This window comes from Cynocephalus volans, chromosome 11 (assembly GCF_027409185.1).
Source record: "Cynocephalus volans isolate mCynVol1 chromosome 11, mCynVol1.pri, whole genome shotgun sequence".
Classification (NCBI taxonomy): Eukaryota; Metazoa; Chordata; class Mammalia; order Dermoptera; family Cynocephalidae; genus Cynocephalus; species Cynocephalus volans.
The window spans coordinates 60,315,488-60,328,814 of NC_084470.1; the positions used below are offsets into that span (position 1 = coordinate 60,315,488).

The 13,327-nt window shown below is 55.2% G+C and overlaps 1 protein-coding gene across 1 annotated transcript; it reads left to right on the forward strand.

Annotated features, from left to right (window-relative positions):
• The first annotated feature begins 1,960 nt into the window (after window positions 1-1,960).
• Window positions 1,961-6,759, forward strand: GNAT1 (G protein subunit alpha transducin 1). Its single transcript, XM_063113396.1, has 9 exons — window positions 1,961-2,084; window positions 3,431-3,473; window positions 3,580-3,721; window positions 3,822-3,979; window positions 4,073-4,201; window positions 4,449-4,578; window positions 4,867-5,020; window positions 5,119-5,310; window positions 5,704-6,759. Exons 1-8 carry the CDS (start codon window positions 1,961-1,963, stop codon window positions 5,307-5,309), a joined length of 1,071 nt encoding a protein of 356 aa, XP_062969466.1. The 3' UTR covers window position 5,310; window positions 5,704-6,759.
• The last annotated feature ends 6,568 nt before the right edge of the window (window positions 6,760-13,327 follow it).

The following is a 13,327-nucleotide window of genomic DNA, read 5'->3' on the forward strand; positions in this document are numbered from 1 at the left end:
TTTGGCCTCTCTCCTTGGTGGGGGGGGGTTAGGGTCACAACCGGTGGGCAAAGGGAGCCACACTGGGGGGCTGGAAGGCAGTGGATTGGCCCCACTATAAACAATCCCAATATGTAGAAACCAGTTTTGGTTAGCCAACTCACAATGTTGGGGGTAGGGGAGGGTGGGGGGAGCCCAAAGGCTGAAAGTGGCACAGATGAAACAGGCTTGCTCCTGGACAGATCCTCACCTAGCAGGGTGGGTGTCACAGCTGCCAGCCTGTGATTGGAACCAGTGTCTACTTCCCATGCTTCCTGTTTAGGGACAGCCTTCAGTGCTCAATGTTTGGGGCCCTGGCACCCCCTCGTGGTCTCTTGAGTCTGTGGCCAACTTGAGTACTAAAAGACAGCCAGCTTTCAGGGAAGGAGTCCAGGAGAGGGCCTTGAAAGCCTAAGATTTGGGTTTTCTGTTGGGAATAGGGGGTGGGAAATCTCTAGAGCCTGGGAGCTCAACACTGGGAACTCAGCCTGAACCACTTCTGCCCAGCAGTGCACCCTGCACATGAACAGAGCACCAGACCCCTCAGCTGAGGCAGGCAGGCCCTATAGGTACCCCTAGGCAGGTCCCATAGCATCCACAGGGGACAGAGCAGGAGCAGGGCAGGTGAGCCCCTCTTCCATGCCTCAGGGAGCAACAGACCTGCTCTGGTACTCAGTTTCCCCATCTGACAACAGGCCTGCAAAACATTCTCTGCAAGAGCCCAGCCACGTCTGCAGATCAGAGACATAGTTACACCTAAATACACATGTACACATAGTCACAGGCATGTGCAAGCACATATGCACACACACGTGCATAAATATACACACGTGGGCACACATGCTCAAGTAAACACAGGCATGTTCATTTGTGCACAGGCAAGTGCACACTAACACACATTGCACATGTACAGCATTGCACATTCAAGCACATGTGCACATGAGGAGAGATGCACAAAACTGCATCCACATGTACACACTCATATATATACATGTGCACACACACAAGCATGCATACATAGTCACATGAAGACTGGCATGTAAGAGCACATGCACTCACAAAGGCACAACACACAGGCACAGGTGTACACACAGTACACATGTACAAATGTGTTGAGTCGTTGCTTGCTTGATGCTGGTAAAGGACGGACACATACACCCAGGCATACATAGCAGACAGACACGCCTACCAGAGTCCATCAGAAACAAGCATGTGGAGAATGTACTCAGGGTCAGATCCAGCCCTCGGTATGAGGTAAATTTAATGCCCACCTTTTCCCTCTTGACTACCTGCAGAGCATAGAACCCTGGTCCAGAGTCACCCAGCCCTTCTCAACCATGTCTTCCTGTGTGACCTTTTAAGCCTCCACTCCCTCATCAGTAAAATGTGGTTGATGATATGGACACTCGTCCCCCAGGGCCAGTGTGATGTTACAGCTAGATAAGGAGCGGTGCTGAGTCCAGTGCTGGGCAGGCAGCAAGTGCCCCATGCATGCTTCTCCCTCTACTCCTTCTTGCTGCCAGCCCCACCCCCATTGCTCCCACCCACAAGGCTCCAGAGCCTATCCTCCCCTTTCTCAGCCCTGATCCTACCACACATGTAGGGGTGGAGGCCGGACTGTCTCCGGGGCCTCTCCTGGAGGGTTGGGGAGAGCAGAGGGGGTGCAGAGTCAGCGGTTGAGGGATTGGGGCCACACTAGCCTGATTAGAATGGGGGTGCTGAGCTGGATTCACCTGTCCTTGTCTCTGATTGGCTCTTGGGCACCCCCAGTCCCTAAATCCCACTAAGAAGCCCCACAAGGGCCTGCACAGGTCTGTGGAGAGCCACTTGATTTCAGGTCCTCCTGGGGCCAGAAGGGTGACTGGGGAGGCCTGGCTCTTGGGATCACCTCCATCCAGAAGAGCCACCTGCCCACCCTGTCCCTTTACCTGCTGCTGGGACCATGGGGGCTGGGGCCAGCGCTGAGGAGAAGCACTCCAGGGAGCTGGAAAAGAAGCTGAAAGAGGATGCTGAGAAGGATGCTCGAACCGTGAAACTGCTGCTTCTGGGTAGGGGTGTGGGCCCAGGTGGGGCCACTGCCACCAGGTCAGTGGCCTGGGGGCAGGCAGGCATCCCTTCTGTGAAGCAGGGGTTCCTTGGAAAGTAGAGTGAGCCTGCAACAGGGTAGGGAACAGAATGGGAGCTTTGGCTAGGCAAAGGTAGGCCTGACAGGTAATGTCCCTATCCCCCAAAGCTGGGCATCCCATGAAGCCACTCTCCAAAGGGCTCTGCCTCAGACAACCTCCTCTCCCCCAGACAACCTCCTCTCCCCAGAAGCGTGCGCCAACCACACTTTTGTACAAGTGTGTATGATGCACTTTTGTCCTGGCTGGACTCCCTAAAGCTCCAGCCTTTGATCTGATGGGTCTGCTAGAAAGGGCTCAGAAACCAGGGGCCTCACTGGGAACCCCACATAGGGCTGCTCCCTTGGGAAGGAGAAGGTCATAGTACTCCGGGGAGTAGGGAGTCTCTGGGACCACCCAGATCCACAAACAATGGCCCTCAGGTGCCAAAGCTTTACTGCTGGCAGACCTACAAAGCAGCTAAAGGGGGCGGAGGGGTACTGAGGCCCAGTGAGGAATAGATAAAGCCCTGTCCATGGTGCCATGGGTAGTGAAGGGAAGTGGGGCTGATCCAGGCCTGCCTCAAGATCACTGCCGGATCCCCCAAGATGAAGGATCTGCTTTAAGAAGGACAGACAGGCTCCATCCAAGCTTTCCAAAGTCCAGTCAACCAGCTGGAGGTGGGCAGAAGGACCAAGCCAGGGCCCCACCCCGTCCCGGGGAAGGCAGAGAGGCTAAGCCGGCAATCTCATTAACTGTGCCCAACGCCCTCGCGGGGGGTAGGCTAGGAAGGGATGTCAGCTCTGTCCTTTCCCCCCCTCAAAGGTGCTAATTCCCTCTGAGCCTCTTGGAGACACCTCCCTCCTCCCTCCCCCCCCTTCAGGTGAAAAGCAGGGGTTGACCCGCCTTAAATAATTCCCTGCCTGAAGTACCAGAGATGACCCACAAGATGGCGCTCCAGGATTTCTTTATTTTGGTCTCCCAGCATCATAAAGGCTGTATACTAGGGTCTTGGGGACTTGCCATCCACCCAGCACCACGCACCCCACACAGTTGAGGCCGTTGGTTCCCCTCGCCGGCCCCCTTTGTCACTTTCCTGACATTTACAAAAGTTTTGCCGCCAGGGCATGAGAAGCTTACTTTGAATTGGCGGGGGCGGGAGGAGGGCAGACGTGACGGAGGGTCGGGCTGGCGCCCAGGCCTCTTCGCTGCGGGTCCACCTGGCCGACTCGGGCCCGCACCATCTTACGGTCTCATTGTGGGAGCGGGGAGGCGGTCAGCGAGGCTCTGAGGTGCGGCTTCCCTTTCAGGTGCAGGTGAGTCCGGGAAGAGCACCATCGTCAAGCAGATGAAGTGAGTGCCCCCGCCACTACCGAGGCCCCCGGGGGTGGGCGCATACACCGGGCCCGTCCTTCCTCACTGGCCCGTGAGGCGCTGACCCTGTTCGCCCCGGCCGCAGGATTATCCACCAGGACGGGTACTCGCTGGAAGAGTGCCTGGAGTTCATTGCCATCATCTACGGCAACACGTTGCAGTCCATCCTGGCCATTGTGCGCGCCATGACCACGCTCAACATCCAGTACGGAGACTCTGCGCGCCAGGTGCGCCAGGAGGCGGGTGGAGCAGGGCCTCCGCGGACTCGAGGCGCCCAGCAGGGCCCATGTCCACGGTCACCACCAACCGCTCCCATCCTACCCCCAGGACGACGCCCGGAAGCTGATGCACATGGCAGACACGATCGAGGAAGGCACAATGCCCAAGGAGATGTCGGACATCATCCAGCGGCTGTGGAAGGACTCGGGTATCCAGGCCTGTTTCGACCGCGCCTCGGAGTACCAGCTCAACGATTCGGCGGGCTAGTGAGCACGCAGGCGGGGTGCGGGGGTGCGGGCGGGGCCCTGCCATGCCCCTCCACGCCACCCACTCCACCCACACCCCGGGGTCTCCCGCAGCTACCTGTCGGATCTGGAGCGCCTGGTAACCCCGGGCTACGTGCCCACTGAGCAGGACGTGCTGCGCTCACGTGTCAAGACCACGGGCATCATCGAGACGCAGTTCTCCTTCAAGGACCTCAATTTCCGGTAAGACACAGAGCCCTTGCTCAGGGGCCTACCCGGGAGATCGCGCCGAGGCCCTGTCCTGTCCCAGAGGCCCCATCCCTACGAGAAACCCTGCGCCTTCTCGGACACTCCCCCAGCAGAATGGCCCGGCCCCTCCAGATGCCAGTCCCATCTGAGAGCTCCCCAACCTGCATAGAGAGGAGAGGGAATGCCTGTGGGGGCGTCCGGGGGGCCCGATGCACGGGTTCAGGCCCACACGGCCCCACAGGATGTTCGACGTGGGCGGGCAGCGCTCAGAGCGCAAGAAGTGGATCCACTGCTTCGAGGGCGTGACCTGCATTATCTTCATCGCTGCGCTGAGCGCCTACGACATGGTGCTGGTGGAGGACGACGAAGTGGTGAGTGCCAAGTAGGGCCTAAGTCTCCTAAAGGCAGATGGAAACAGTGCTGTGGAAGGGTAAGCGTCTGGGAGGGGAGGTTCATTCCATAGCGGTCTGAAGGAGGCGAGGAGGCAGGCAGCAGCCCCGCATAAGGGGGCAATGTGGGAGGCTGTCTGTGAGCCGTCTGACCAGGGAAGCCCCCAGTGCCCGGGAGCCCAGAGATCCGGGGCTGGCCTTGTCGGAGGCGGCCCGCGTGGGAGCGGTTGCCCTTGTCCCCTGGTGCCCGACAGCTGCTGCCTTCCTCAGAACCGTATGCACGAGAGCCTGCACCTGTTCAACAGCATCTGCAACCACCGCTACTTCGCCACCACGTCCATCGTGCTCTTTCTCAACAAGAAGGACGTTTTCTCCGAGAAGATAAAGAAGGCGCACCTCAGCATCTGTTTTCCGGACTACGACGGTGGGAATCCCTGGTCCTGCCACCAGGCGGAGCCCCAGCCCCACGATCTGGCCCGGGGAAGGGTCGGGGCAGCGAGTAAGAGCTCCCCTCCCCCGCAGGGCCCAACACGTATGAGGACGCCGGCAACTACATCAAGGTGCAGTTCCTCGAGCTCAACATGCGGCGCGACGTGAAGGAGATCTATTCCCACATGACCTGCGCCACCGACACACAGAACGTCAAGTTTGTCTTCGACGCTGTCACCGACATCATCATCAAGGAGAACCTCAAAGACTGCGGCCTCTTCTGAGGTGGGATCCTCGCTGGCCTGGCCGGACGCACCCTTCTCTTCCCGCATAGTCTCAGTACCCCAAGCCGCGCCCCCAGCTCCCCTCCCACCTCACTACTGCTGACCCCGCCTCAGACCATGAGGCCTCGCCCCAGCTCTCCAGCCTCACTCCGCTTCCTAGCGCCCCACCCCCAAATCCCAGACTCAATGCTTCCAGGCCCCACCTGGCTCCTCAGGCTACACCCCACTGCCACAGTCCCCTCCCCCAGCTCACAAGTCCTGCCCATTTACCCCTTTTGATCCGGCCCCAACACCCCAGGTGTCACAGCTTCCAGGGCCACCGTTCACACCAATGCCTAAACCCATTTGTTTTGAGTCCCAGGGATGCTAACTTGGTTCCCTTTTCTCTTCACAGGTGCAAGTCCCTTACCCTGAGACCCTGTAGCCCTAGCTGCCTTGTAGCCCCAGCCCCCCTGGACTCCTGGGCTCCAGCCTGCCGCACAGCCAGCCACAGACCCAAAGCCTGAGCCCTGCTAGCCTTGAGGCCCAGACCCTCCCCTGTACCCCCCTAATCCTGGCCCTGCCTTTCACCTTCTGGCTGCATTGGCCTCTTGGACTTACAGCAGCCAGCCCCAGCTAGGAAAGGGAAGGACTTGGGGCAGCTGGAGTTTGCAGTGACTCAGCAGTGCTTGCCTGACCAATCTCCTGCAGCTCTCCTGCCCTTGGGAGCCCATGACTCACCTGGTGAGTCTGGGCTCAGCAAACAGCCCTCCCTCCCAGAGTTTCATGAAGGGCTGGGGGTATCCCTCCCCCAAGCAGGCCTCTATGTGACAAGTCTGATACTTGTCTACCCAGTGGCTGGTGACTATCCCTCCCAACAGTTTCAGGGGTCCAAAGTCCAAGCTAGCTCTCTCCTGCAGATCCTCCACATAGATAAATTAGTGAGTGGGGGACAGATCTGGGAACCCCTGGGTGCCAGGAAGAGACCCAAGCTAGACCTTTCCCCAAATAACAGGCTCCCCTAAACCCTGCCCTCCCCCCCCAGGATCTGCCCCTCTGTCCTTGGAAGCCAGATCCACACCCTACCTCATCCACCCACACACAATACTCTGGGCAGATCGGTATTCTGGGATGGTCTGTTGATGGAGGGTACTGTTGACACCAGCTAGGGCCAATAGTTGAGCTGTACTGAGAGGTGGCTGGGGGTAGAGTCCAGCTCCCATCGATCAGCCTCAGGCAGAGGATGCAAGATTAGATGGAGACCCAGGCTGTGCCCAAAGAGGTCTACCTCAGTTGAGGTTACAAGCAAACCTAGGTGACTGTCTTGTTCCTGCCACCAGATTCTCTTGCCCTCTCCATTCAGGGCCCATTCCTAGGCAGGGGAAACTGAGGGCCATGCCTGAACCACTGGGGATGAAAGCCCATGTCCCCCACGTCCCTGCTTGTTCCTCATCAAGCACTGAGTCTTTGCTTATGCCCATGGGCCAGGGCCTGTGCTGCAGTCGGGGACAAGGAGCTTCCACCTGGCAAGGCCAGAGCACAATTTGGACACCTCTCAGCTAGATGTGCAGACTCAGCAATAAACCTTTGCATCAGGCCCCAACTGTGCTTTCTTGGGGGGAGCTTAATTATCATGAGTCATGGGCATCATTAAGTGCCCAGTGCAGGGCTTGACATGAGGTGGGAAGATGGCCCCTTCCAGGGAGAAGCACCTGGGTGGACATGGTGGGGGGCAGTTTTGGGGGTATGGGACCAACTCGTGCCTCTTGAGGGGAGTCGAGGTAGGGAGGAGCTGTGGGCAATGTTCACTGGGACAGTCTTGGATCAAGAGGGAGTTTTGATGTGGCGGCTCATTATGGCAGGGACAGTAGTGTGTATAAGGCCACAGGAGTTCTATGAAGCAGGAGCAGGGAAGGGGGAGATGGGGTGGGGAGACAGTGGACAGATGCCAAAGGCCAACCTGAGGGCCTGGGCTTTGTCTAGAAGATGATGGAAGCCCTTGAAGCCGGGACATAGTTGCAGGGCTGGGATTAGAGTGAGGCAAGTGAGGCACTCACCGAGGGTGCAAAATTAAGGCGGTGCCAAAAACATTCAGTAACCAAGATAAATATTAATGTAATATTTAAAAAAATCAAAATTAACACAAAAAAAATCCACAATGAACAAAATATCAAAATTCAACAGAGGATCCATCAGAGTCATGCCAAGATATATTGGAGCCAGAAGCAAAAGGAACGATATCTGCTCTTATATATGTTTTTATGTGTTTTTGCCAATTTTTTATTGTGGTAGAATATGTGTATCATAAAATTTACCATCTTAATCATTTTAAGTGTACAGTTCAGTGGTATTAAATACATTCATAATGTGGTGGTCCCACCATCACCACCATCATGTCCAGAACTCTTTTCATCTTGTAAAACTGAAACTCTGTATCCATGAAACAATAATTCCCCATCTCCCCTCCCCCCAGCCCCTAGCAACCACCACTCTACTTTCTGTCTATAATTTTGGCTACTCTAAGTACTTTATATAAGAGGAATCATACAGTATTTGTCTTTTGTCACTGGCTTATTTCACTTAGTATGATGTCCTTAAGGTTCATCCATATTTAGCATATGTCAGATTTTCCTTCCTTTTTAAGGCAGAATAATATCCCACCATATGGATAGATATACCGCATTTTCTTATCCATTCATCGATCAGTAGACACTTGGGTTGCTTCCACATTTTAGCTATTACGAGTAATGCTTCTGTGAACTGCGTGTACGAATATCCTTCAAGACTCTGTTTTCAATTCTTTGGGGTATATACCCAGAAGTTGAGTTGGTGGATCATATGGTAATTTTACTTTTAATTTTTTTTTTTTTTTTTTTTAAAGATGACCGGTAAGGGGATCTTAACCCTTGACTTGGTGTTGTGAGCACCACGCTCAGCCAGTGAGCGAACCGGCCATCCGTATATGGGATCCGAACCCGGGGCCTTGGTGTTCTCAGCACCACACTCTCCCGAGTGAGCCACGGGCCGGCCCTTACTTTTAATTTTTTAAGGCACTGTTTTCCACAGCAATTGTACCTTTTTACACTGCCATCAATAGTGCATGAGGGTTCCAATTTCTCTAATTTTTGCCATTTGCCATTTTCTGTTTTTTTGATAGTAGCCATCCTAATGGGTGTGAGGTGGTATCTCATTGTGGTTTTGGTTTGCATTTCCCTGATGATTAGTGATGTTGAGTATCTTCTCCTGTGCTTAAAGCCATTTGTATATCTTCTTTGAAGAAATGTCTATGCAAATCCTTTGTCCATTTTTGAATTGAGTTGTTTGTTGTTGTTGTTGAGTTTTAGGAGTTCTCTGTATATTCTGGAGAATAATCAGAGATATGATTTGCAGATACTGTCTCCCACTCTGAGGGTTGCCTTTTTACTCTGTTTCATGTAATTTTTTCATATTTTGTATGTATTTTTGATGGTGATTTCTTTCCAGAGCATTAAAGTAGTTAAAAAAACATTGAAAAAATTTAATGTAGCTATACTAAAACTCACATTATTTTAAGCTTGAATATATTATTTATACCTAAAACAATTTATTATAATTTTATTTTCTTGACTTTAATAGAGATAAAAATCATCAATAACATTTTCAAAATCTGCTTCTGGGAAAAATAATCATTAAAAATTTTCATAAAGACATGTATATAGGGACACACATTTTTTTCTGGGGGCCAGAGTGGGCACGGGAGAGGAGAAGAGTAGGGCTGGGGGACCCATGAGACAGAGGCTTATGTCCTTGTTACCCAGCAGAGCCAGGGTCTGCAAAGTGAAGGGGTTGGGGTCGTGTGGTTATCATGCACGTGCAACGTCCTCACCAAGCCTGGACTGCAGAGAAGTGTTGCATGGGCTGAGCTTGCAGGACCTGTGGCCACTTGGAAGAGATGTCCAGGAGGCAGACAGATACTTGGGGCTGGGCAGAAAGCAGAGGGTAGGAGGCAACCTCAATGTCCAGGCAGAAGGTGCAGCTGTGAGCCAGTGGAGGGCCGGAGGTGGGAGAGGGAGGACACCCAGGCCTGAGCACAGGAGGAACACTGGATGGGTTAGGGAGCCCAGGACTCATGAGGGCAACCACATTGGTGCTGCTCAGAGGCCTGAGGGGAGAATGGGGCTCAGGCTGGTGGTGCAGGATCCCTGATGGGTGGTCTTGGGCCTGGCTGAGCTGGGGCTGTTTATCTCTTCTAAGAACGCTCTCCCTAGGCAGTTTACTGGAGGGAGGTGGGGCAGGGGGTACTGACAGAGGGATTTAGCAGGCAGAGCCAAGGCAGAGAACTGGAAGCCTCGAGGAGCTGGAGGTGTTAGGCTTGAGAAGGAGGAAGCAGTTAGGAGAGGTAGACTAATGGGGCTTTCTGCTTAGCCACCTTGTCTTAGAAGAAAGGTAATGAGCTCCCCAGCCTTCCTGGGCAAGGGACAGAGAAGAGCCCAAACACCACACAGGGGCTGGATCCTGCCCTCCAGGGCGTCTCCTCCCACACATGCTTCTGACCTCAGGGTCTGGGCTTCAGGACCAGTATTCCTGGATCCCGTGGGCTGGGGACGCTGCCTGGCCTCCAGCTGCCCTGTCCATAGCCAGCAAGTGTGAGAGGGGGAGGGCGCCTGAAGCCTCCTGAGCCCAACTCACCACACCAGTGTAATTACACCCTAAGGAGCAAGATCAGTGGGTGCCCGGTACCTGATTCATAGTCCAGGGCAGAGGATCAGAGAGAGCTGGCCCAGAATCAGCACAGTGGCCACACCCCAGTCTTGTAGATGGGAACATTTACTGTGGACACCTTCAGCTACCACCATCCCTGTCTGACCTACAACCTCAAGATTCCCCTGAGGCCTCCATGGCCTTTAGCTCTGGCTCTGGTGGGACTAAACTGGCCCAGCCACTGATCAGAGATTAGAAAGGCCTAGTGGACTTTTAATGCCCCTGATGTCAGGGCCTGGCCGGGTGGCCACTGGGGGTGTGGGCCCTCCCCATGAGCAATAGCACAACCCATGTGACCTGGGCTCATTAAGCTGCTTCTGTGGCCAGAGAAGCTGGGGGTCAGATCTCAGAGGAGAGAGAGCAGGCATGCCAAGGCTGCGGGAGCAGGCCTCGGCCAAGAGGTCACCAGCTCTGGGGGCCCAGGTCAGGGAAGGGCTAGATAGGAGGATTGCCTATGGGTCCCCTCCATACCCCCTGTGTTGTGACACTAAACCACTGTGCATTCCTAAAGAGGAGCCTCCCAGGCACCAAACTGAACAGAATGTAGTCAGGAGCTACGGGCTGGGATACCAACCCCGGCGGGCGTGGGGGTGAGAACCACCCCCTCCTATGAGGCCTTCAAAGCCCCCAGCATGACTCCAGAACATGTGTCCTGCCCCCCGCACACGGCCCTCCACTTGGCAGTGCTATTCCACACTCATACTCGTATCTCTTTGGCCAAGCTCTTTCCTCCATGCAGAGTGCCTTTTTGCTTCCCCACACTGGCATATGACTTCTTTCCCCTTGGCAGAGCCAAGCTCACAGGCTGCTTCTCTATCAAGCATTCCTTGATTCATGCACTCTGACCTGGCAGGAGCTTTCCCATCTAGACCACCAGAGATTGTGCTTGGAGACACTGAGGCTGGGACTTTTGGGGGGACAGGGGGCTAGCAAGAGCAGCTGCAGTAAGCATTGGGATAGCTGGCTTTTCCCAGAAACTCAGGCAGGGTTCTCAGAGGTGATCTCCTATTTGCCTGCCAAACGACAAGTAGGAGTTTGCCAAGGAAGTGGGACAGGGTCGGGAACCTCGGACCCTGGGAAGCACAAGGGCAGAAGCACAGGAGCATGAATGCTTGCATATTATGCAAACAGCAGGAACATGTGCATGTCCAGCCGGACAGTGGGGGAGGTGGAGAGGCCAACTGGGAGGAGGTTGGGGGTATATGAGGGAGGCCAGCTTAGTGTGAGGGCAGGGGCCCACAGGGTGTCCGAGGAGTCAGTGGATACAGATGCCGGGCTCTGGGAATGACTGGGTTGGAGGCGAAGAGGGTTTCAGGGCACTGTGTAGATTGAGTGCCAGTGGAGGGAGTGGCCTGGTGAGAAGAAGCTGCTGAGCTGGAGGCAGAGAGTTCATGACTAGAGAGGGAGGAGGAGACCAAAGGGCTGCTGGGACCCTCCAAGGAAGGTCTGAGCAATCCCGGGACCCTAAGTTCTTCCCCACATGCTTGGCAGTCTCTTGGTCCTATGTTCAAGTTTGCAGAAATGGGGGAGTGGAGGTGGAGGCCAGGCTGAAGCCTGAGATAAAGCTTCCCCACCCTTTACACCAGGTGGCTGCTCCCAACACTGTGGTTGCAAGGATGGGCATTCTCACCAGCCTCTGAGAGAAGACACCAGGCAGCTCTCAGAGCCCCATTCCAGCTGTCCAACTGTCAGGCCACCACAGGCTGGGCTGAGAGATTTGGCAGGTGGTGGGGAAAGGCCTCTGAGCTGTGTTTGCCCTGGCCAGGGCCCAGGCCTAGCAACAACAATCAGCCCCTCCCCCAGCTTGGCCACAACTGGCCTGTCCCAAGGACCCCACATCATACCTGCCCCTGGGCCTCACGCAGCAGCTCGGCCCAGCCAGCCTGTGGCTGGATTGAGGACCCCAACACCCATATGTTGGGTGACTTTGAGTCACTCCTAGCCAGGAACTGCCAATGGGAGCCACCAACACTTTGCAAATGGCTCCTGAGAGCATCCAGGATGTCTCCAGGTGGGAGGTGAGAGGCAGACCTGAGACCTAGTCAGCACCTCTCCTATCTAGCTCTGTCCTGTGGTGGAGCCATGCCTTTTCAGGGGATGGGAGTCTAATGGCCCCTCATGATCAAGGTGTACTCTGACCTGGGGATTACACCAGCTCCAGATCAGGAGGGAAAGCCAGTCCCTTCCTATTTTCCACCCACCAGTGAGGCAGGAGCTCTGGTGGTTTGAGGTTTTGGGGGGTTGCCACCATCCCAATGCCTTTCTCCTTAGCCCTCCCAGCTCCCTGGCACTCACAGCCAGAGCTGAGCCACCTGCTCCGGGCTCACAGCTTCCCCTTCACCCACTCCCCTCAGGTCAGGGGAAAAGAAAGAGCCATTTCCTTATGACACAGAGGGAAACTGAGGTACGCTAGGGCTTGGCTGTGGAGGTGCTGTGAGTCAGCAGGAAGTGAATCCAGGAGTCCTGACTCCCAGCCCAGGGCAGCGGAGGGGTTAGGCCTGTCCTCTGAGGGCATTCCCCCCAGCACCGGGAAGCGGGGCAGACATGACACAGCTTGGACAGGAACAGCAGAGGCCATGGGATTAATCAGATCAGCGCCAGTGGCTGAGAAGCAAGGGGCAAAGCTGCTCTGGGAAAAACCCCCAGTTCACCCCAAAGGTCAATGCTTCCCCCAGCTCCCTGCTGGCTGGACCTGGAGACTCAACATCCACTGCTCACCTCTGAGCACAAAGGTGCTAGGTGGGAAGCAGGCAGGGGTGGGATAGGAGCCTCCAGCCAAGAGCAGGGCTACCCTAAAACCCCTTACCCCAGGGCACCAAGTCCCAGCTCCCACTTGCCACGGAGAGGCTGACAGCTGTCTCCTACACCTTAGAAATAAGGAAATGGGGGCCATGGCAGGGAAGCCCCAGGCAAGGCTCAGAGCAAGCCAAGCCTTGCTCCCCTCTCCTGTCCTCACTGCTGCTGCCCCTGTCTGTTCCAGCCACAGTCTCCTCTGAATGTCTGCAGTGAAGACAGAATTGATGCAGGAAGCCCTCCCATCCCCACCCCTTCCCACCACTGGTTGGGAAGGGTGAGGCAGGTAGAAAAGGCATTCTGTTGCTTGAGTGATGTCTGAAAGTCCTCTATTCAAAGCAACCTTCACTGAGGTTAAGCATTGCCCTGTTCCCACTCCTCTTGGCTGAAGATCCCCTTCTGGCTTCACGGAAGTGAGAGCAGAGCATTTTATTATTATTTTATTTTTTTTAAAGATGACCGGTAAGGGGATCTCAACCCTTGGCTTGGTGTTGTCAACACCACGC

Bases quoted from the DNA above. Each gene is read 5' to 3' on its own strand.
- GNAT1 (XM_063113396.1), top strand. From the start codon at position 1,961: ATGGGGGCTGGGGCCAGCGCTGAGGAGAAGCACTCCAGGGAGCTGGAA. The intron at 2,085-3,430 runs GTGGGGCCACTG...CTTCCCTTTCAG, and splicing joins GGGTAGGGGTGTGGGCCCAG to GTGCAGGTGAGTCCGGGAAG. The intron at 4,202-4,448 runs GTAAGACACAGA...ACGGCCCCACAG, and splicing joins TTCAAGGACCTCAATTTCCG to GATGTTCGACGTGGGCGGGC.